The sequence below is a fragment of the Danio rerio genome, chromosome 2 (genome assembly GCF_052040795.2).
Source record: "Danio rerio strain M-AB ecotype USA chromosome 2, GRCz13ab, whole genome shotgun sequence".
Classification (NCBI taxonomy): domain Eukaryota; kingdom Metazoa; phylum Chordata; class Actinopteri; order Cypriniformes; family Danionidae; genus Danio; species Danio rerio.
In genome coordinates, this window is record NC_141022.1 from 9,666,650 (window position 1) to 9,691,242 (window position 24,593).

The 24,593-nt window shown below is 36.2% G+C and overlaps 2 protein-coding genes across 2 annotated transcripts in view; one reads left to right on the forward strand and one right to left on the reverse strand.

The window, feature by feature from the left end:
- zzz3 (zinc finger, ZZ-type containing 3) overlaps window positions 1–24,593 on the forward strand; it is a 675,084-nt gene that overhangs the window by 220,044 nt on the left and 430,447 nt on the right. The window lies entirely within an intron of this gene.
- ak5 (adenylate kinase 5) overlaps window positions 1–24,593 on the reverse strand; it is a 210,901-nt gene that overhangs the window by 154,880 nt on the left and 31,428 nt on the right. Inside the window, 1 exon segment of the mRNA NM_001100084.1 lies at window positions 24,050–24,163. Within this exon segment, the coding sequence (NP_001093554.1) occupies window positions 24,050–24,163 (114 nt within the window).

The following is a 24,593-nucleotide window of genomic DNA, read 5'->3' on the forward strand; positions in this document are numbered from 1 at the left end:
GAGTCACTGATTGGATCCAAGACCAGCGACGTGATGATCCCAAGGATTCCATATCCGGGACCAGGCCATATCCTGAGCTGATGCTGCGCTGATGGTCGTGGGGAGTGGAGAACATGAGTCTGATTCCAGCGACGCTCCAGGGACAGACGAGTCTTCATTGAGGCCATCTTCCAGCATAAACCACGGCGAATGAAGTTCTGCACAAGACTTTTGGCCAGCGGAGAAATTAAAATGGTCGTGCCCAACTGAGTCTGGTTCTCTCAAGGTTTTTTTTCTTCACTCCCATCAGGTGAAGTTTTTTTTCCCACTCCGCTGTCGCCACTGCCTCGCATGGTTCAGGATTGGTAGAGCTACGCATCGATGAATTTGCTCTTCAGTGTTTGAACTCTCAGTAATGATTAAATCACACTGAACAGAGCTAAACTGAACTGAACTGAACTTAAACACTAAAACCTGAACCACACTGTTCCAATTACTATGACCATTTATGTGAAGCTGCTTTGACACAATCTACATTGTAAAAGCGCTATACAAATAAAGCTGAATTGAATTGAATTGAATTGAATTGAATTGAAAAGACAAACGAAACAAACAAATGACACGTTACTGTACAACATTACATTATATGTCTACACGCACAGGCCTATGTATTTCCATTCATTATATTTGTTTACTCGCCAACCGATTGTTGGCATCGTGCATCGAGGGGTCTCGCCACTAATGGAGGTACCCAGCGCAGTGAGCGCACCCATCCGTAATATAAAACTACAGATATTCTCCAGTGATAACTCGGTATGAAATGTATTTTATAACATCCTTGTTTTAATAGACGTTGTCAAACATGCAGCCCAAATGCTAAAGAGAGAGCTAAAATTATTTTTTTCCTAGGCTATATGACACCTACAGTACTGTACTGTAATAGGTGATTCCCGTTTATTTAAAGATGTTGCATAATTTTCGGGGGTCTTAAGTAAAGTGTTAAGTGTTTCAGCACATGAGAGCAAGTAATAAAATATAGGCTATATTTTGTTGCGCTTAGCAGCTATTCACTATTCATAAAACTCTACATTTAAAATTTCATTTTTTAATTTTACCACGTCATATAAAAACATAAACACTTGTTTGAGGACATAGAACACATTTTTACATGCAGTTTTTCCCAATCCATTTTTTAAGCAGCACTGCAGAGGACTGCATGATAGAAAAGAAGGTCGGTTCTGCTTTCACTCACCCAATAAATGCTCTGTTTGCACAATTTTATTAATATCATCATATCAAAATACTTTATAAATAATATTTAAACCTCCTCCAGTGTTTATTGTTTTTAGAAAATATCTAAAATCTTTTTTTTCAGATAGGCCTTTGTATAATAAAAGTTATATATGGCTTTAAAATGGTTAAATTTATGTATTGTACACCTACATTGTTATCGCTAGCTTTTATTTGTTTTGTATTGGTTCATTTATTTAATGTGATTTTATTATATCCGACATTTGTAATTCTTTAAAATATTTCAATATAGTTTAGACTGTTTTATCAAGGTATGACACTATTGTTTTGAGCCTACAAACGTGAACGCGTTGTTTGTAAAGTTTTATGTCTGTCTGTTGTATTCATATTTTGTATCATTTCCAAATTAAATTAAAAAAAAGAAAGGTCTCACTCTTACAAGCATCTAAAGACAAACTTTACTGGCTGCTGTGTCTTTAATACGGTGTAAAGATTATTATGCGTAACTGAAACATCAAGGAGGACGCAGCAAAGAAAAATCACTTAAATTAAAACTTTATTATTTTATGCAACAGCCTTACATTTAAAAGGGAAACATAAAGGTCATAAGCAAAAAACAAACCTAGCCTATAGGGCGTTTTATGGAATAGCCTATCTTAAACTGACCAGCTATATGTTTTCTTTCCCTTATTTATTGTTTGCTGCATGTACTCGTAAAGCTAGCGTAATGACGGCACGCCATCTTTACCAGACTTGGACAAAGTCCACCTCTCTTTTCACTCCGCCCGAAGCCTCAGCTGGCCCTCTTTGGCCCAAGGTATTCGGCGGGCCGAAAAAGGCTGGCCACTGGCCCCGAGAAAGCCCTGCTTTGGCCCGATCAGGCCCTGGAAGTGACTGTGGAAACGCAACTGGTCCTGGCTCGTTCGATTTAAGCGCGATAGAGGAAACACGACTATTGGGACCTTCAATGCTGCAGCAAATTTTAGTACTGCAGTTAAAGTCGGCCAATTCAAAATGAAACACCCGAAATTACAAGAAACTCTGGAGGAAATGTGGATAGCCTGGTGACACAATGACGTTTATTGAATAATGTGCTATAACATGTAAAACAGGATCATGAAAGGAACATTCAAAAAGCAACTGATGATAAAACTAAATCATATTAATGTCTTACTCAGATCAAGTCAAATAATTTGATTACTGATGTCTATGTAATCATCATAAGTTGCATAAACACTTTTATAAAAGGTTTTGTTCGATTTTGATGCCAAAAGTCTTGGAGAGCAACTCACAAGGAGATATGACCTTAGCTTCGATTAAATGAAAGCACAGAATACAATGAAGCCAGATCAGAGAAGATGGAAACACATTTACCAGTGCAGCTGATCATATGAATAGCAATGAGACTTTTTTATTGTGTGTGTGCTTGCTGATTTGTGAAAGGTTTAAACAGACTCTAGACTGTGTTTTGTGCGACAGTGTGTTCGGTGACCAGGCAACCAGTAACGCTGCCAGCACAACCAACATCAGTAACTGAATTAGCTTTGACTCTCATAGAATAGAGATGAGCAGCAGCCATGAAGGGATTTAAAACCCAATTATGAGATAAGCGCAGAACGAGAGGGAATCAGACCACAGCTTTAAAAGCGATCATTACAGGATTACCAAATACCTCCACTGTGAGTAAAGCTGAGAGACACTGTATGCCCCTCTTGTTCAAATGGTAGCTAAATATTATTCCAGTATGCCAGGCTTGAAGAAGGTAATATGAGGTAACTCAGCAAATTCCAAAGTGACCAACCCAGACTCATTCTGAAAACGCAGTCCTATATAAATTTCTGGAGAGTGGCAAATATGTCCCAGGAGCTACATTTTTTTTTTTTCAGGTTTTTGTTTTCGTGAATCCACCTGCTATTCTTGCATAAATCCACTGGAGTCCATTGTCGACCGACTGATCCCACTACCCTTCCCCTTCCGTTAACCCAACCAATAGTGTTTTAAAAAGCTCAGATTGACCAGTGCCAACCCACTACCCAACTGACAATGTTTCCAGAAAAAAGAAACCCCGACCCCCCAAAATGAGTGATCTCAAGAACTAACAAAGAACCTTAATGGTCACTCTAAATAAGATCCAAGATTTATCTGTGGAGAGAAGAACACCAATCTCTGCAGCCCTTCATCGATCAGGCATGTGTGGCAAAGTGACCAAACTGCATGTCAGCCCCCGTCTGGAGTTTGCCAAAAGACACCTGAAAACTCTCAGACCTTGAGGAAAAAAAACGATCTGGTCTGATGGAAAAAGATTGAACTCTTTATCTGTGAAAACCAGCCACTGTTCATCACCTGGACAAAACCGTCCCAACAGTAAAGCAGGGCGGTGGCAGCATCAGCTGTGGGCATGTTGTTCAGCAGCAGGAACTGGGAGATTTATCAGTAATGGGGATGGAGAGAAAGGTGAATACATCAATGTGAAGACATCCTCGATGAAAACCTGCTCCAGAGCACTCAGATTGAGGTGACGGTTCATCTTTCCACAGGTCAGTAAGCATACAGCTGAGATAACAGAAGAGTAGCTACAAGAGCACTGTGTGAATATCCTTAACTAGCTTAGCCCGATTGAAAATTAATAGTAATCATTTTGCAAAAAATTCACACAAATTTTATTCTTGATGCTTAAATGTGTGTTGGTGACAAATAATCATGCTTTATTTTGTCCATCAGACTCATTTTTCTGAGGGAGTATATTGTTATGTAAGCTAATTTAAAGTAAGTAAAAGCACATTACCTGAATGCATATAATTAAGTGATGGGAATATAATACCTTGATGACCCTGTTTGGTTTTAACACTGTTAGATGAATTGCTAAAATCACATTTGGACTGAGTGGATGGATGGATGGATGGATGGATGGATGGATGGATGGATGGATGGATGGATGGATGGATGGATGGATGGATGGATGGATGGATGGATGGATGGATGGATGGATGGATGGATGGATGGATGGATGGATGGATGGATGGATGGATTGATTGATTGATTGATTGATTGATTGATTGATTGATTGATTGATTGATTGATTGATTGATTGATTGATTGATTGATTGATTGATTGATTGATTGATTGATAGATAGATAGATAGATAGATAGATAGATAGATAGATAGATAGATAGATAGATAGATAGATAATTCCTAAGTGATATTTAATAAATTGAGGAAATTTTCACATAATTACCTTTAATATTTTTTCTTCTGTAGAAAGTTTTATTTGTTTTATTTCAACAAAAACTGTTTAATTTCCTAAAACCATTTTAAGGTCAATATTATTATAGTGATTTTTTTCAATTGCTTACAGAATAGGCGACGCAGTGGCGCAGTAGGTAATGCTGTTGCCTCACAGCAAGAAGGTCACTGGTTCGAGCCTCGACTGGGTCAGTTGGCTTTTCTGCATCGAGTTTGTATGTTCTCCCTGCGTTCGTGTGGGTGCTTTGGTTTCCCCTACAGTCCAAATACATGCGGTACAGGTGAATTGGATAGGCTAAATTGTCCATAGTGGATAAGTATAAATGAGTGTGTGGATGTTTCCCAGAGATAGGTTGCGGCAGGAAGGGCATTCGCTGCGTAAAAATGTGCTAGATAAGTTGGCGGTTCATTCCACTGTGGTAACCACGGATTAATAAAGGGACTAAGCTGAAAAGAAAATGAATGAAAGAATGTTTACAGAATGAACCATCATTATGCAATGACTTGCATAATTACCCTAACCTGCCTAGTTAACTTAATTAACCTCGTTAAGCCTTTAAATTACACTTTAATCTAAATACTCGTATCTTAAAAAATATCTAGACAAATATTATGTGCTGTCATCATGGTAAAGATATAAGAAATCAGTTATTGGAAATGAGTTTTTAAAACTTATGTTTAGAAATGTGTTGAAAGAATCCTCTCTTTGTTAAAGAGAATTGCGGAAAAAAAAGAATTACAATTTACAGAAAGGGCTAATAATTCTCACCTCAACTGCATATATATATGCTAAACTTCAGGACCTAAAATTACAAACACTGGCAATCCAAGTCATTAAAATGCAAGCAGTTGTTAATTCAATTTATAATTTTTTTTAGTTTGTGCTATTCAATTAGTTTTTTATTTCAATAGTTTTGGCATTGATTTTGTTCCATAAATATGACTTTTTGTCTCTGCTCTTACTTCCATGCAGTGGGTATCCCTATCATTGGTCCAAAAACCAATTTCATATACCTGGACATTACTGTAAACATTAAATTTTACCTTCTTTGTGACCGCGACATGTCAAGGATCATTTTCACATGGAGAATGCAGGAAACAAGCCTGGTTAGGACACAGTGTAACATTTTGTCTGCCAGTGTGACTTCTAGATAAGGCAAAATTACCTGCCACACTGCAAAATACCTGCATGCCATTACAAACGCTATCTGCAAAAAGCAAGTCAGTTGGATAAAGTGACACCATGAGTTAATTTCTGAGATAAGCAGACAGTGTTGTGAATGTGTTTTCTAGAAGCAACGAGTGTGTCGCTTACAGCTCTGCCTACGTTAAAGCACCTCTTAGATAATTGGTGTGAAATGGGAAGAGCTGGGAACAAGAGGGGAGGGATGCAAACCGACGGAGAGGTGGAAGCGTGTCTCATTCTTGGAACTCATTAAATATTACTGCTCGTGTCGACAGACTGAACTCGGCGATCACAGCAGCGCTATGTGACATTTGCAGATGGGGACTTCCACCGTGTTCAAATCTGAACGCTGTGTTTATGCAAAATTTAAAGGTTAATCTGAGACCAACAGCAAGTAAGTTGAGAGGGAAACTGGCAAGTGAGATTGCTTTAAATGCAAATAGATCTCCAGAAGCAGAAAATAAAAACAAGACTAAAAAAGATAATTATGATTACATTTGAAGCTAGACAGTTGAAGTCAAAATTATTAGCTCTATTCATGTGATTTTTTTCCCAACAGATATTTAACAGCGCAAGGATTTTTTTACAGTATTTACTATAATGCTTTTTTCTTCTGAAGAAGTAGTATTTGTTTTATTTTGGCTAGAATAAAAGCAGTTTTACATAAAAAAAAAATCATTCATTCATTAATTTTCTTTTCGGCTTAGTCCCTTTATTATTCTTGAGTCGTCACAGTGGAATGAACCGCCAACTTATCCAGCATATGTTTTACGCAGCAGATGTCCTTTCAGCTTTAACCCATCACTGGGAAACATATATAGACACTCATTCACTCATTGGGCTCTATTTTGACGGTCCATGCGCAAAACGCAGGGCGCAAATGCTTTCAGGGCGTGTCAGAACGCATTTTTGCTAATTTAAGGATGGGAAAATCTGCTTTGCGCCGTGGCGCATGATCTAAAAGGGTTGAGTTCATTTTCTTAATGAGTTATAGGTGTGTTTTGAGAATAAACCAACCAGAGTCTCATCTCCCATTACCTTTAAGATCCAGCTGCGTCGCGCCATAAGCGCACATGACGTAAAGTAAGTTCACTTTCGCTTCTGCTCTCGAGGATAGGGAAACCTTCCCGCACAAACATCAATTAGCCTACAAATAATTAATTTCCTTTGTTAAAACCAAAAAAAAAAAAGATTTGTTTCAAAACTATTTCTAAACTCAGTTCTAATTTTCAGCAAACGAATAAATGAACAATAATAAAAAAGTGTGGTCAAAATACTGAGTTATTTCCAAATACACCTGCCATGCCCCATATGGTCTAAAACCTGACAGGTGGACATAATAAGCTTGTTTTTAATAAAACAAATATAAATATGGATATAATAAATAATACTGCTAATAATAATAACATTATACAAAAGCAAATTGAATGAACTGAAAAAGCCTCCCGAGATGAAGACAGTATGACGGCAGTGGTTTTTAAATTCATGCTAGGCTAAATTCAGGCTAGAAATTTATACGTTTTGTAATATTTTAATCATTTATATTTATATCCTATATATATATATATATCCTTATATATATATATATATATATATATATATATATATATATATATATATATATATATATATATATATATTTATTTATTTATTTATTTATTTTTTCATATGTAAAGATATTTGTGTATTGCTCTACATCTTGTGTAGTGTGTAAGCCAGGCGCACTTTGCGCCAGACAATAGACCGACTTTGTTCTGGTCTAAAGAACAGACTATTTACATTTTCTCAAAATAGCAACGCGCCAAAACACGCCTGCTTTTTTAGACCAGACTTTTTAGTACGCCTATGAGCGCACATTTGAGCGCAAATGCATTTGCTATTTAAACAGTGTGGCGCAACACCTCAAAATGACCCTTGCGCTGAGCTGAAAGTAGCAAAAGACTATTGCGCCGCGCCTTGCGCCAAATTGCGCCAGATGTATGATAGGGCCCATTGTCTTTAGATTTGTGGAGGAAACCAAAACACCCGAAGGAAACCCACGCCAACACAGGGAGAACATGCAAACTCCACACATAAGACTGACCCAGCCAAAGCTTGAGCTAGCGGCCTTCTTGTTGTAAGGCAGTGGTTCTCAAAAATTTTTCACCAAGTTGTTGTGGTGGTAGTCATTCTAGTACTAGTATCACTAGCAGTAGTAGACGTTGTAGTAGTAGTAGTAGTCTTTGTAGTGGTGGTAGTAGTTGTTCTAGTAGTAGTATCAGTAGTAGTAGACATTGTAGTAGCAATAGAAGTTGTGGTGGTAGTAGTTGTTCTAGTAGTATCAGTAGTAGTAGTAGACTTTGTAGTAGTAGTAGTTGTTGTGGTGGTAGAAGTCATTGTAGTAGTCGTTCTAGTGGTAGTATCAGTAGTAGTAGTAGACTTTGTAGTAGTAGTAGTTGTTGTGGTGGTAGAAGTCATTGTAGTAGTAGTAGACGTTGTAGTAGTAGTAGTCGTTGTGGTGGTAGTAGTCGCTCTAGTAGTAGTATCAGTAGTAGTAGTAGACATTTTAGTAGTAGTAGTTGTTGTGGTGGTAGTAGTCATTGTAGTAGTAGTAGAAATTGTAAGAGTAGTAGTCACTGTGGTGGTAGAAGTCGTTGTAGTAGTAGTGGACGATATAGTGGTAGTCTATGTTGTGGTAGTAGTCGTTGTAGTAGTAGTATCAGTATCAGTAGTAGATAAAGTAGTAGTCGTAGTAGTTGTAGTAGTCGTTCTACTGGTAGTATCAGTAGTAGTAGTAGACATTGTAATAGTAGTAGTCATTGTGGTGGTAGTCTTTCTAGTAGTAGCTGTAGTATCAGTAGTAGTACTGTAGCAGATGTTGTAGTGGTACTAGTTATTCTAGTAGCAGTAGTCGTTGTGGTAGTAGTAGTGGGTGAAGTAGCAGCATTAGTAACTGCTGTATTAGTTGGTGTAGTACTTGTGAATATTAATTTTATTATTATTATTATTGTTGTTGTTGTTGACGTTGTTATTATTACTGTTATATTGCAATAATTCAGGGGCTAAAAAATCAGGAGGGCTGATAATTCTGACTTCAACTGTTGGTTGTCAGTTAGTGATGAATCTGCTTGAGACCTGCATTTGCAAGCTGTCATGTGATTTCCCTGTTTCCAAGGAAAAATTAGCTCTGTTATGACAGGTTTATAGACATTAATATAAACCTGTCCATGCCTGAGTTTCATCTCTTGTACAATGTCAAGTGTTTCCTGTCAATAACCCTGAAAATAGAGAGTTTCAAGTTTGAGAACTGTTGTGTGTTACACGGACAAGTCATTCATGCAGATGAGAATCAACAGTGTGTGAAATAATACTTCACAACCCAGTCTCTCATCGCAGATGGCAAGCATTTGTGAAAAAGAGGTGTTTTTCTTGTACTGTAGCTTGTGATGTACTTGAAATATTAAAAGTATATATTTAAAACCTCTACCTGGAGATAATACAAAATTAATGAAATAAGACTATTTAAGAGTATTTTCTTTGCACATTTTCAGCTATGAAATGGTACATAGTTCTGGCTGATCGGCTTTTAACTCTGCTTACAATCACATAATACTCTATGTAAGGATTAAAAATTTCAATTATATATAAATTTAGATATTTGATTTCAGACAAATCATGCTTTAAAGGGGACCCATTATATCCCCTTTTTACAAAATGTAAAATAAGTTTCTGAATGTGAAGTTTTAGCTCAAAATACCCCACAGATCATGTTTTATAACACTTTTGTGTTATAAGGCACTGATATTTTATTTCAGTGTAACGATCTGTTTATTTTTAGATTATGCCTTTAATTTGGCATTACTCTCTTGTAACTAGCATTTCTGCTTCTAATGGGTCTAATTAGTAAATCCGGCTTGTGTGATCCGTTTAATCAGTTAATTTAGCAATCTCAATTAATGCAACTAAAGCAACTTTTTTCCCCCATCAACATATGCAACAAAAAGATGCAGAAACTAGCAGGGGGCAGGATATGGGGTATACATTTATTTGTATGCTCCAATTTGCGAGCATGCCTTGAATTACTTCCATGTATTGTTTTATCATTATTTTCCATGGCATAACCAATGGCTTCCGATAGTCATTATCTTTAAATAACATTTGAAAAGTGGGCTTAACATTAAGCAGTGAGCTTCTCCACAATGTCATCTGTAGCTTTAAATTTCACTAACTATTTAATTTCAATGAATTCTGACTGGCTGTCAAACTTTGATCCTTTATTATGGATGTGTGTAATGTAATGTGTATTTACATGGCACATTTATTGTGTATGGCCATACACCCAAAGCACTTCACAATCATGAAGGTGGGGTCTCTAAACACCACCACCAGTGTGCAGCATTCACTTGGATGATGTGACTGCAGCCATAGGACAACAGCGCCAGTGCCTTCCCCACATATTGTCATAGTGATAGAGTCAATTCAGTGGATTGAGAGGCCACAATGGGTAAGGGCCTATGGAGGAATTTGGCCAGGACACCGGGGTTACACCCCTACTCTTTACCAGAAATGCCATGGGATTTTTAATGACCACAGAGAGTCAGGACTTTGGTTTGACGTCTCGTCCGAAAGATAGTGCTTACTGACATTATAGTGTCCCCTTCAATTTACTTTGGCATTAGGACTCATACAGACCAGAGGTTGAGTGTCCCTGCTGGCCTCACTTACACCACTTCCAACATCAACCTAGTTTTCCCATGTGGTCTCCAAATCTGGTACTGACCAGGCTCAGCCCTGCTTAGCTTCAGTGTGTGTGGCCATATAGTCAGCAAAACATTCTGAAAGTGATCCTAACAATATTGTTTCTCTACATCTTATAGGTGTGGTCTGAACTCTTCTGTTGTTTTACATCTATACCAGTGTCTTTATCGTTATTCATTCATTCATTTTCTTTTTGGCTTAGTCCCTTTATTAATCTGGGACGCCACAGCGGAATGAACCGCCAACTTATTCAGCATATGTTTAACTCAGCGGATGTACAGTTATTGTGATTGGTCTGAACAGGCCTTAAGAATCACAAATTTGTCCACAGAAAGGCACAAAGCATCATGAGAGCACATTTCCCTTAAATACCAAAATCAGAACAAGCAGTCCTAAATTCAAGCAAGTGAAAGCCTCACTGAACATTTACTATGACATGAGATGACCTGAAAACTGCATATAAACTAAAGTAGAAAAACAGCATCTGGTAAAGATTTTCTCTTCTTCCCAAAAGAGGTAGAGGAGAGAGGGGGGGTTTTGGGATGGGTGAGCAGAGAAGCTTGGGTAAATGGCCCTCTGGGCACTTGGTTTGTAATATCTTCTGATTTGTAGAAGAATTATTGCTGTATGAGATTATTGCTTTATTGCATGCTGCTTGTTTTTGTGCCCCTTGAGTTCAGTCTCATCAGAAAGAATATCATCCATGTGCTGCAGCTAAAAAATCTGTTAAAATGTGAATAATTGTAACAAACGGTCACAATTTATTATAAGTCTTTTACGTTTTGCCAGTTTAGTGGCTAATTTGTACGAATTTGTACAAGTTCAGTCATACAAAATTCTATGATTTTAAAAAGGAGGCGCGGCACCTAACCCCACCCCTAAACCAAACCATCATTGGGGGAAGAGCAAGTCGCTCTAAATTTTACGAATTAGATTGTACAAATTCATACGAATTAGCCACTAAATCAAAAAGTTACGAATTGCCGTGAGAGTGTGTTGGATGGTTCGTTTGTTGAATTCAAGTTGCATTGCATCTACTTGTCAACTAATTCTCATTAGATTATACGTAGACTGTTGGGTTGGGATTAGGGTTTGGGTTAGTGTAAGTTGACATGTACTTACTAAGTTTCTTATAGTCAGTTAAATGTCTGTTGAATGTCTGTATCAAATGATATTAGGCAGTCTACTAATACTGAAATGGACTATCAAAATAGTGTTACCTTATAAACTTTTAACAAACATCTTTTTTTTTTAATTTAGTACGATCCTGATTAAACTATTTGCCATAAAATATTAACATATAGTTCACAAAACAAAAACAGCTAAAATTAATAAAATAACATCCTGGAAAGTTTACATACCCTTGGTTTTCAATGCTGTGTGTGGTTTCCTGATGATCTAACAGTGTTTTGTTTTGTTTTTTGCCTTGTGATGTTTTTAAAGGGGTGGTCCAGAGTGTATTTTTAAGGCTTTCAATGTTTTTATGGGGTGCAAAGTAATGTGTGCTCATGCTTCATTTGTTGAAAAAACACGTTATTTTTAAAAAACACTCAGCTAACATGAAAACGACTGTGATATTTCCTACTTCCTCTAAAAAACCCGCACTCAAGAGGCTCTCATTGGTACGCTAACATAATGTGCTGTGATTTGCGGATCAGTGCCACGTTACCTCTACTAGCATGCGCTTTGCCGTTGTGTAAATACTGTCAGTCAGTGTAACTGTTAGTTGTATCAGTTTGACCCTGAATCATACAGAAAATGAAGAGGAAACAGCTGAACCTCATGCCTGCTCCCTATAATAAAATCTGTCTTTAACATATATTCGAGGTATAGGCATGTGTAAGTAATATGAAACGCTCACATATCTTTTGCAAGTTTGTTGTTTAAGATGTAGAACGCAGGGAAAGTGGCCGCAAATAGAGACACTGCAGCGCTGGTGAGGATTGTTTACAGCAGTTTAACGGATAAATATTCATTTGTAACTAAATTATTAAAAATGCCAAAAAGTGTTTGCCTTTGTTTACATCCTTGTTTACGTCCTTGCTACAACATATCATTAACGCTAGACACTATGCATGTAATAGATCAATTTTAACAAATAATAATACTCACAGTGGCTCACAGTCCACAGCTTCTTCTTTTATGGTTGGAGCTGCTCCTTCTTTGAAGAGTTTTTAGCCAAATCCAGCACTGAATTGGGAGAGATTCCGAGAGCTATCCTTTGTCAAATGCTAGAGCTATATATTTTTATATTTCTCTAGAACATAATTCAAATTAAACTGTAAGCACTTCTCTCTTTGTGTTGTGTCCTTTGGAATCCCAAATACAGAAACAGAAAAAGCTCTGTGGAAATAGCAGCGATTGGATGGCATTTTAGCTTTCTCTGCTATAACATTACAGCACCTCTGGCTGCCCCTTTGCTGTGCAGTGTGTATACGTGTAACCCGAAGAGTTTTTGATCTTATTAACCAGGATGCATTTTTTGTAGTCCCCAAACTTTGTTTGCTGTAGGCCTTGCTAAGCTAACAGTCAAAGCCAATGTCTCCCTTTGCATTGAAGATGTTGTTTGTCACACTTCTACATTACACATGAACTAAAGTTTAAAATATGATATCGTAGTCAACCACCCCTTTCAAGTGTCTCTTGTTTATTTTTAACAGGTAAACTGACTGCTGTTCTTCAAAAAAAATTTCAGCTTGTTCTCCACATTATTCCTTTTTTCAGCATCTTCTGCAGATTTGAACCCTTTCCAGCAGTGACTGGATGATTTTGAGATTCATCTTTTCACTCCGAGGATGATTGAGGGACTCAAACACTTATTTAAAAGTTTAAACCCTCACTGATGCTCCAGAAGAATGATCAGTCTACTTTGATACCACAAGATTTAAACCATCACGAGAATCATAAATGGAATGGATATCTCAAGGTGCTGTGCTCTGCTGATGGGCATAATATATGCTCTGAATCCAAGCTACCTCAAGGAACTTAAATATACTTGTGAAGTTTCTCGAACTTAATTGACTGAATCCCAGTGCTAAAGTAATGCGTCTCAAGAACATTATTTTCTGAAGTTTCTACTTATTTCAAAGTAGATTTTGCTCTTTGCTCACTTGCCCAAATAAGTCTGGTTTCTCTCGAGTTATTTTTCTTCACTTTTGCCAAGTGGTGAAGTTTTTTCCTCGCCACTGTTGCCACTGGCTTGCATGGTTCGGGATCTGTAGAGCTGCGCATCGATGGATGTGCTCTTCGATGTTTGGACCCTCAGTAGTGATTATTAAACCACACTGAACTAACTGAACTGAACTTAAACACTAAAAATTGAACTACACTGTTCCAATTTACTTTTATGTGATCTTTTATGTGAAGCTGCTTTGACACAATCTACACTGTAAAAGCGCTACACAAATGAAGGTGAATTGAATTGAATCTTTTTGTTGTTTTGTATTTTTAAATTCACACACCGATATTATATTGTTATTTTTCTGTTTGTATGGGACAGTACACATTTTTGTTTTGTAAAACACAAAAAAAGCTGTGGTTTAAAATAAATAAAAAAATTATTGAAAAACAAAAATGTCGTTTATTTATTATAAGCAACTAAATAAGCAGTAAACTTAAAAAAATGCAAGAAATTTAACAATTTCAGCTGCTTAATTTACTAAAAGTTCTAAACTTGAAAACTTGCATGTACAATTATGGTAATTAAGTACATAACACTGGATAAATTTTACATTTTAATAAAAAAACACTAGTTGAAACAACTGGCGAGGCAGTGGCGCAGTAGGTAGTGCTGTCGCCTCACAGCAAGAGGTCGCTGGGTCGCTGGTTCGAACCTCGGCTCAGTTGGCGTTTCTGTTAGGAGTTTGCATGTTCTCCCTGCCTTTGCGTTGGTTTCCTCCGGGTGCTCCAGTTTCCCCCACAGTCCAAAGACAGGCTGTACAGGTGAATTGGGTAGGCTAAATTGTCCGTAGTGTGTGTGTGAATGTGTGTGTGGATGTTTCCCAGAGATGGGTTGCAGCTGAAAGGGCATCCGCTGCGTAAAAACTTGCTGGATAAGTTGGCGGTTCATTCCGCTGTGGCGACCCCGGATTAATAAAGGGACAAAGCCGACAAGAAAATGAATGAATGAATGAAACAGCAGAAACTCTGAGTACTCAAAATTAAGTTATGTAAAAATGCCTCTAATTGAAGAAAAAAGAGGTAATTTGGCTAACGTAATAAAGTTTGTAGTCTAAACTTTATTTTGTTAGATGTTGTCGTAACTTGAATACTTTGATGCAAAATGTGGCGGAATTTTTTTTGTTTGGTCTAAACAATATTTTTAGAGTGTACAAATGAAACCAGAAATGTACAAATGTTGTGCTATTGTTTTATGTTCAATCCACATAACCTTGTAAAAACTATTAAGTTAACTTGATTTGTGTTATAGGACAACATAAGGGAATTGTGTGGAACCCAGCATTTTTTTACAGCATGCGCAGATTACATAAGATTTGGCTGCATGACTAAGTGAGAAATAATTTGTGAAACATAACCCATCATACTGGCGAATGATTTGAAAAAAATACCCAAGAGGTGATTTTTTTCTTGTTCACAAAGGACACCACAATGAACTACTGAATCAAGCAGATGAGTCTCTTTTGAAGCCAAGACTTTAAACACAGTAACAACAGTGCTTTCTTCCCAACTCTAACATCTACTTGCACAATTATTCACTCAACTGTGAGAATCTATTCCATTAACTATGCAATTTTTTACATTATATTGTCTCTTCAGTGCTGTCTTTAACACACTGCAGAAAAGAGCACTATTAAAATGACTAAATGCATTTCGAAAAAAGCTAACTTGCTAATAAGGTTAACTAAGTTCAGAGTTATGCTGTACTTTGTAGCTATAGTATTGGCTGAAAACATTGGAAGCTAAAAATCCTGAACTGGACAGGTTATGATTTTCTGCTACAGCATAATTAATCTATTACAGATGCTTGTACAGTACAAGTACACACAACTGTAAGATAATGTAAGAAAATGTAAGTAGTGTTTGACTATAAAAAACTAGATGCCAGCTCACATGAGATGCTTCAGCAGCTTAATTGGAGCTCAGCTGTGGTAAATTCAGTCAATTGGACATGATTTGAAAAGGCATAAATCTGTCTATTTAAGGTCTCAGGGTTGACAGTGCATGTCAAACCACAAACCAAGCATAAAGACAAAGGAATTGTCTGTAGACCTCCAAGACAGGATTGTTTCGAGACACAAGGCTGGGTAAGGTTACAGAAAATTTTCTGCTGCTCTGAAAGTTCCAGTAATCACAGTGACCTCCATCATCCATTAGTGGAAGATGTTTGGAACCACCAGAACTCTTCCTAGAGCTGGCCGTCCATCTAAGTCAAGGAGGTGATTATCTTGTACCAAAGTAGACTGATCATTTTTCTGAAGCATCAGTGAGGGTTTAAACTTTTTTTAATGAGTGTTTGAGTGCCTCAGTCATCCTCGGAGTGAAAAGATGAATCTCAAAATCATCCAGTCACTGCTGGAAAGGGTTCAAATCTGTAGAAGATGCTGAAAACGAAATAATCTGGAGGATATGGTGATTTTATTTTTTTTTTTTTAAGAACAGCAGTCAGTTTAACTGTTAAGAATAAGCAAGAGATTAGTCTCAAATACACACATTAATTTAAAGTTACAGTGTGTTTCTTCTGTTTGTAAGAATGACAACTGTAAGATAATGTAAGAAAATGTAAGTGATGTTTGACTATAAAAAACTAGCTGCCAGCTCACATGTTGTCAGAGTGCTGGTATGACTGCTATGTCCTTGCATGGTTGCTAGGAGATTGCTAGAGCTTTCTGGATAGTTGCAATAAAAGTGTAATACTTAAGGTTAGAGAGCTGTCAAGCTCGATTACCCCAAGTACAGTACGAGCATTAGTATGTGTCCACTGCTCTGGTTTTTTTTTTAGCAAAGGTTCTATTCATATCCACATTGGAGAGCTATTTAATAATGAAATGGCACTTTGTGCTAGAGTTCAGGGTTATTTTTTTGTTTTTCAAATTGGTAAGTATCATATCACACATTATTAATGATACTCAGAAACTCAACCATCCAATTACACAGACCGACAGCACTCTATAAAAAGATAAATTACATATTTCTTGCAAATGTATTTTAAATATTAACTTTTTGCTTCTACCATTTATTCATTCATTTTCCTTCGACTTAGTCCCTTTATTAATCAGGGGTCGTCACAATGGAATGAACCACCAACTTATTTAGCATATGTTTTACGCAGCGGATGCCCTTGCAGCCGCAACCCAGTACTGGGAAACACCCATACAGGCTCACATTCACACACACACACACACACACACACACACACACACTATGGTCAATTTAGTTCATCCAATTCACCTATGCCGCCTGTCTTTGGACTGTGGGGGGAAACCGGAGCACCCGGAGGAAACCCACGCCAACACAGGGAGAACATGCAAACTCCAGCCGGGACTTGAACCAGTGACCATTTTGCTTTAGAACAGTTGCTTTTGAACAGTTCTCAACAAATCTACTGTATGATCTATATCATTATTAGTATTATTATATATTTTTTTTACATGGGTTTAAGCATAAACATCCTTACAAACAGAAGAAACACACTGTAACTTTAGATTAATGTGTGTATTTGAGACTAATCTCTTGCTTATTCCTAACAGTTAAATTGACTGCTGTTCTTCTTCTTCTTCAAAAAAAATCACCATATCCTCCAGATTATTCCGTTTTTCAGCATCTTCTACAGATTTGAACCCTTTCCAGCAGTGACTGGATGATTTTGAGATTCATCTTTTCACTCCGAGGATGACTGAGGCACTCAAACACTCATTAAAAAAAGTTTAAACCCTCACTGATGCTTCAGAAAAATGATCAGTCTACTTTGGTACCACAAGATAATCACCTCCTTGACTTAGATGGACGGCCAGCTCTAGGAAGAGTTCTGGTGGTTCCAAACATCTTCCTCTAATGGATGATGGAGGCCACTGTGATTACTGGAACTTTCAGAGCAGCAGAAAATTTTCTGTAACCTTACCCAGCCTTGTATCTCGAAACAATCCTGTCTTGGAGGTCTACAGACAATTCCTTTGTCTTCATGGTTGGTTTGTGCTTTGACATGAACTGTCAACCCTGAGACCTTAAATAGACAGATTTATGCCTTTTCAAATCATGTCCAATTGACTGAATTTACCACAGCTGAGCTCCAATTAAGCTGCTAAACATCTCAAGAATGATCGGTAGAAACAGAATGTACCTGAGCTCAATTTAGAGCTTCCGGCAAAGGCTGAGAATTCTTCTGTACATGTAATTCAGCTTTTTTATTTTTATAAAGTTTTTTAACAATTTAAAAAATATATATATTTTCACATTGTCATTATGGGGTATTTTGTGTAGAATTTTGAGGAAATAAATGAATTTAATCCATTTTAGAATAAGGCTGTAACAAAAAAAAAAAAAAGTGGAAAAAGTGAAGCGCTATGAATACTTTCCGGATGCACTGTAGATTAGAATGAAAAAAACAATGGTGCTTGAGGCTCATGAAATGTCATTTTCATGTACTGAACTTTTAGGGTGCTTTCACACCAGTAGATCAATTGTTTTGTTCCCAAACAGGGATTAAAAGTGTTACAATAATGCGTTTTGTTCTTGATGTGGTTCACTTTCACATAGCAAAATTTCTAAATGGACCAAAATTATTAACAAGTCAAGTGCCAGGAAACTCTCTTCACATTGGGTAAAGTTTTTTTTTTTTGTTTTTTTTTTCCGGGATTCCGCTCAGCTGTTTAATCCGTCCTTTTTTTAATTTAAGACTATGAGATATAAGAGATATAATTTTGAATGGTGACACCTACAAACATAGTCACCAAATATAAATCAGACATAAGACTTTCTCATACGTAACCTGAACAAAATCTTCAACTTCGTCTTGTGATCCTATTTCCTCAACCTAATTCTTCAAATCTTCCTTTCAACACAATAGGTTCTAGTATCCAAGCAATTATAAATTCCTGTTTAGTTTCCGGCACTGTCCCTGTGTTTTAAAAGCATGCAGTTGTCTAGCCATTGCTTTAAAAACCCAATGTTGATATTAACTGCTTACATAACTTCCGTCCTATCTCTAAACTTTCATTTCTGTCGAAAGTTCTAGAAAGTAGGGTTGGGCATCTAAGCTATAATGCCGAACCGATACGCATCTCGATACAAAGAATACGATCCGATATATTAGCGATACATTTGTGACATATTGCGATGCAACACGATACGATTCACACCCATATCACGATACGATGCGATAATTCAGCACTAACTAATTAGATCAAGTTTATGAGATTATGTGAAAAAGGATGCTGTACCTTTGAATGAGTTTGATTATTTATTAACCAAGCAAAACCAAGACTTTTTTTACAAACTGGCTTTTCTCTCAGAGCCAGAGTGTCAGTTTACAGTAGAGGGCCATTTTAGAACATATAGCACATATTATTTAAGTATTTTAAAGATAAACAGAATGTTTAAGTGCAATATATATCAAAAATATATATATTTGCACTCTTTCAACATAAAGGTTTACCATTGCACAACAAGAATTGTGACTTAACTTTTCAACTATGAAAACAAGTTTTACAAAGATATTTTACCACTGAATATTCAAAACTTAAGGTTGTGAACTAGCAGTGTTATGCTGCTTTTAACATCACTGTCACTGTAAACAACAGGCTAATAAAAATATAAATAAATAAAAATTAACATGAGGTGTTTAAAACCTTCGTTCTCCGTGACACTAGGCTGAATATCTTTGCAAATGAACAATGCAATAACATCCGTTATTGGCGTAGAGCGCACAAAACTGTTGCGCATGGAGAAAACTTGCAATGCTTTTCTCACCACTTTTGGAGCTGGTAGCTACAGTTGAAGCAGAGCAGGAAGCCGGGGATGCAGGAACACTGGAAGATGCTTCCACAACAACACCGAGGCGCCGCTTCAAGTGAGATTTCAGATTAGTCGTACTGCCCGTGTATTTTACAGATGCGCGGCACATTTTGCAAATTGCATCTATCCTGTCAAGTCGTCCATCCTTAAATCCATAATGTTGCCATACTTTAGATTTAGAACTCATTGGGGAATATAATGTTTGTTTTGCTTCTCGCGCTTTCTGAGGGCGCACCACTAGCTTCATCCGCACACCTGATACACTGAGTTGTAGTGTAAGTGTACACATCCGCAAGTCCGTTGCTAAGGCATACTTTATGTAGGTCGATTAAATTATGCGCCAAAAACAGGTTGACAGCACTTGTTAATACATAAAAAATACATTCTATATTAAAAATATAAGTTGTATCTTGGAAAAACCGATGGATCTCGCAAAAACCGATGCATTTCGATTTGCTTCCAAAATTTCATTCATCCTCTGCTGATCTACCGATGCACTCGCATCGTGCACGCGCATGATCGCGTATCGATACATATCGGTTAATCTTCCCATCCCTACTAGAAAGAGCTATCTTATCACAGTTACAACCTTTTTTTAAAATCTTCCCTTAAACTTGAACCTTTACAGCCAGGTTTTACTATGCACCACAGTACTGAAACAGCTCTGTTAAAAGTGTTGAATGACTTACTGCTGTCTGTAGATTCTGGCAGTAATGCAGCTTTGGTTTTACTGGACCTGAGCTCTGCTTTTGATACAGTCGATCATACCATCCTTCTGTCATGTTTAGAACATTTGGTGGGCATAAAGCACTTCACTGATTTCAGTCATATCTGAAATCCAGGTCTTTTTAAGTGTCTGTTGGTCAATTTATGTCAACATCCCTTTTCTGTTTGGTGTCCCCCAAAATTCCAGAGTCACTTGCTCTTTAATTTATTTTTGCTTCCTCTTGGTAATATTACAAGGAAATATAACATCTATTTTAATTTTTATGAAGATGACTCTCAGCTGTATGTTCCTTTAAAATCTCAGAACTCTCTGTAGTTTTTAATTGATTGTCTTAAGGATATTAAATGTTGGATGGTAAAAAAACTTCCTTCAACAACCTAATAATGACAAAACTGAGGTTACTCTCTTTGGCCCCTCAAAAACAAGAATGTCTTATGGTGGAAGACTTCCCAAGATCCCCAATATATGTTAAATCTAAAGTAAAAAAATCTAGGAGTTATCTTTGATTCAGAGCTTTGTCTAGAAAAACAAATTAGCTCAGTGGTTAAATATAGGTATTATAGGCTGAGGATCATCTCCAAACTCAAATACATTCTTTCCTTTCAAGATCTGGAAAAAGTCATACATGCTTTTCACATCTCGCCGATGTGAAAATAAGGGATATGCCCACCATAATAAGGGATTCCCCTAACCCCATCAAAAATCACCAAATTACTAAATATGCTCATTTGGAGCTGTTACGTTGTAAATAAACAGTTAAATGGTCAGTAATTTGTTTTATAAATTATTATTTACAAAAGAAAAAATAAATAGTACACATTAGCAGCAAATACATTAGCAAACAGTTCAGCTTATTAAAATTAATAGCTATTATAATGAAATAGAATCAAATCTCATTAGCTGTTTCTTCACTGTGTATCTTACACATTCTGATTAAAGAGCAACGAATCAATGATTTATTTAGATTTTTTATTTGATTACATAAAATAATAGGTGTCACTTTAAAAATGCACACATCTAACATTCAAATGAAAGCATTCGACTGCTTTCCTAACTGTTTATGCTCACTTAGGATGAAATTACTTGTGTTAAAAAAAACCCCACCAAGATCAACATCTTTAGATATTAATATTAATAATAATGTGTATTTCTGTTTAAACACGCACCCTAAACCCAGACTTTTGCTCCGCTTCAAATCACGAGTACAGAATCCGTTTGGGAAACAGTCTATTTATCACTTTGGAATACGTCAGCTGACAGTCATGCAGCGCTATGACTGTTTTGAGGATTGCACATGAAGAGGAGATGACACTTGTATTGAAAAAAAAAGGTAATCGCAACATTTTTATGTTTGTTTCAAAGTGTTTTCGTGCCTAAACAAAGCAAAAGCACAGAACAGACTCGCATTAAGAGCAAGGGGCAGCCCCTGGTGGTTCGCCGGTATGGGTTACGTATAGGGAGGTTCGACTCTTTAATGTTTATATGCCACCCTTCAGGGAAACACTGAAAATACGAGAGAAATACGGAAAAATAGCTTTACGGAATCTTAGCAGGATAGAACTGTAAAATATGGGAGAATCCTGGGAAAAACGGAAGGGTTGACAGGTATGATTGTAATTCCTTATACATTGGTCTCTCTCAATCTTCATTGGCATGGTTGGAGTTGGTTCAAAATGCGGCAGCTAACAGACACCAAAAAACATGCTCATATCTCACCACACTCTAAAAAAAAATTGTTTAAACAAAAAAGTTACGACAACATCTAACAAAATGAAGTTCAGACAACAATCTTAAAAATTGAATTTAAAATTTAAATTGAATTTAAAATTGAAAACAAATCCAGTGTTATGTACTTAATTACATGCACAAGTTTAGAACCCCAAATAAATTAAGCAGCTGAAATTGTTAATTTTTTGTTTGTTTTCAAATGTACTGTTCATGCTTGTAAGAAATACATTTAACAACAACATTTTTGTTTTTCCGTAATTTTTTTTTTTTTGTAATAAACCACAGGTTTTAATTGATATACAAAACAAAAACATGTACTGTCCCATATTATCAGTATAAAAAAAAACAAAAAAAAAACATCAGTGTGTGGACTTAAAAATACAAAACAACTCCATTATTGTGGAAAAATTTCTTTGTGTTGCTACAAATTAAATATTGTTTTAAAGTAATATAGTAAAATTATTCTGGTAACGTAAAAGTATTAATCTTATCAGCATTTTAGAATTTTTTAGTTACAATAATGTATTAAACCATGTATAACAGACCTCTTGAGTTATTTTTTAGAGTGCAGTTTTAGCTTCTCTTCATTGGCTTCCTGTTACTTTTTTTCCTGTTAAGTTTTATTTTTATTGTTTTAAAGCACTGAATGGGCAACCATCTTCTTATATTTCTGAACTTATAAACTTGCATTCAACTCCTCGGTCCCTTAGATTATCAAATAAAATTGTACTACAAATTCCTCTGTCACGACTTAAACTGAAACGAGATAGAACGTTTGCAGTCACTGCTCCACGTTTGTGGAACTAGCTGCCACCGGACATTACGAATGCTTCTTCCCTATCTATTTTTAATATACTTAAGACACATTTTTATTCGATTGCCTTCCCTGTCTTTTAATCTTAATTGTGTTTTGTTGCTGTCATACTGTTATTCTTTTTATTACTTTTATTATTATTTTACGGTTTTAGAATGGGTGCTATGATTTTGTTCAGCACTTTGGTCAGTGCCAAACTGAAGTTAAATGTGCTTTATAAATAAACTTTACTTACCCAATATATTTTCCCCAATTTTTTTATTTTTTTATTTTTTATGTAATGAAGATTTTTTTCAACACATTTCTAAACATAATAGTTTTAATATTTCAATTCTAATAGCTGATTTTTTAAAAATCTTTGCCATGATGACACTATGTAATATTTTACTAGAACATTTTTAACAAACTAGTATTCAGCTTAAAATACAACGTAAGACTTAACTAGCCTAATTAGATTAATTAAGCAAGTTAGGATAATTAGTCAATCATTGTATAATTATGGTTTGTTCTGTAGACAATATAACATTTTATAATCTGTAACAATGTAATTAATATATATATTTTTTTTTAAAAACTGCTTTTATTGTGGCAAAAATAACAAATTCACCAAAAAATGGAAATACTGTGAAAAATTCTTTGATCTGTTAAACATTATTTGGAAAATATTTTGTTTGTTTGTTTGTTTGCTTGTTTATTTTACAGGGACACTACACTTGACATTGTTATACAAAGATAACCGATGTTGTGTACATAGGGCATATAGCATAAAGCTAATTTGCAGCCCTCGTCCCTTTAAAAAAGAAAAGAAAAAAAATAAATCACACGAGGGCTTATAATTGTAACTTCAACTGTAGGTTGAAAGCACCCTTATTATTATTACTCTTAATAATAATAATAAGGGTGAGCTTTTCTTTAAAAAGGGTAAGCTTTTTTTTAATAATAAGGCCAGCTTTTCATTCTACGGCATATATAAAAGGTTAAAACACTGTTCTCCGGTGTTCTAAATAGCATGTTCAAAGCATGGTTCTTCATGTAACCTCATGAAAAAAGGTTTTTAGCACCTAAAAGAGTTCTGCAATTGTTACAGGCCAAAGAACTCTAACTTGGTATTGGTTAGAACTATTTTTCCCAAGATTTGCTCAGGGCACAGTAAGCGGGAGATGAGCAGCAAATCTCACACAGGGTTGTGGGATCAACAGTGCAGCAGAATGACAGAGTAAAAAGCAGGCAGCAACTAATAACTATGGAGAAGACAGCCAAACAGTGATCAAAAACAGCCAGCAGTGCTGAAGCATCTGTGCACTCAATACAGTGCATTCAATACCTCCATTCAATTCCGATCTCAATGATGATAGCGAGTTTACAAGGCAATAGTCTTGCATTTGCAAACACAACTAATAAAATCCACTCACCTGGTCCTCAAAGGAAAGTGCTTGTCCCACATCTCGCGGGAAGCCATCTATAACTATACCGCTGGCCTCGGGAATCTTCATGATCTTCTGCTTGATCTCAGTTATGGTGGTTTCCTAATGGAGATAAGTAAACATATTGAGGTCAAAGCTGTGTTTAACTGTTAAAAGACATTTATTTAAGTTTAAACATTAATTATTATGTTTTAATATAATTTACAACGAATGACATTAATATAGCAGCGGGATTAGTAAACAAAGTGAGAGGGAAATCCCATAAAACTGTAGATTGTGGGTTGTTTGTCTTGTCTTGTCTAGGGGAGTGGGGTTGCACATTTAACGGAGGAATTGGTAATTGCAAAAACAAATTGTGACACAATGTAAGGATGGACAGCAAGAATACATGGAAAAATAAGTGATTTATTTACAAAAAGGTGTGGGTGAATCAGTGAGTGAGGTATTTACAATATATACAAGGTTAAAGACAATAAACAATTAAATGTTAGAAAGATTGGCTATGGGTTTTTATTTTAAAAATAAAAAGATT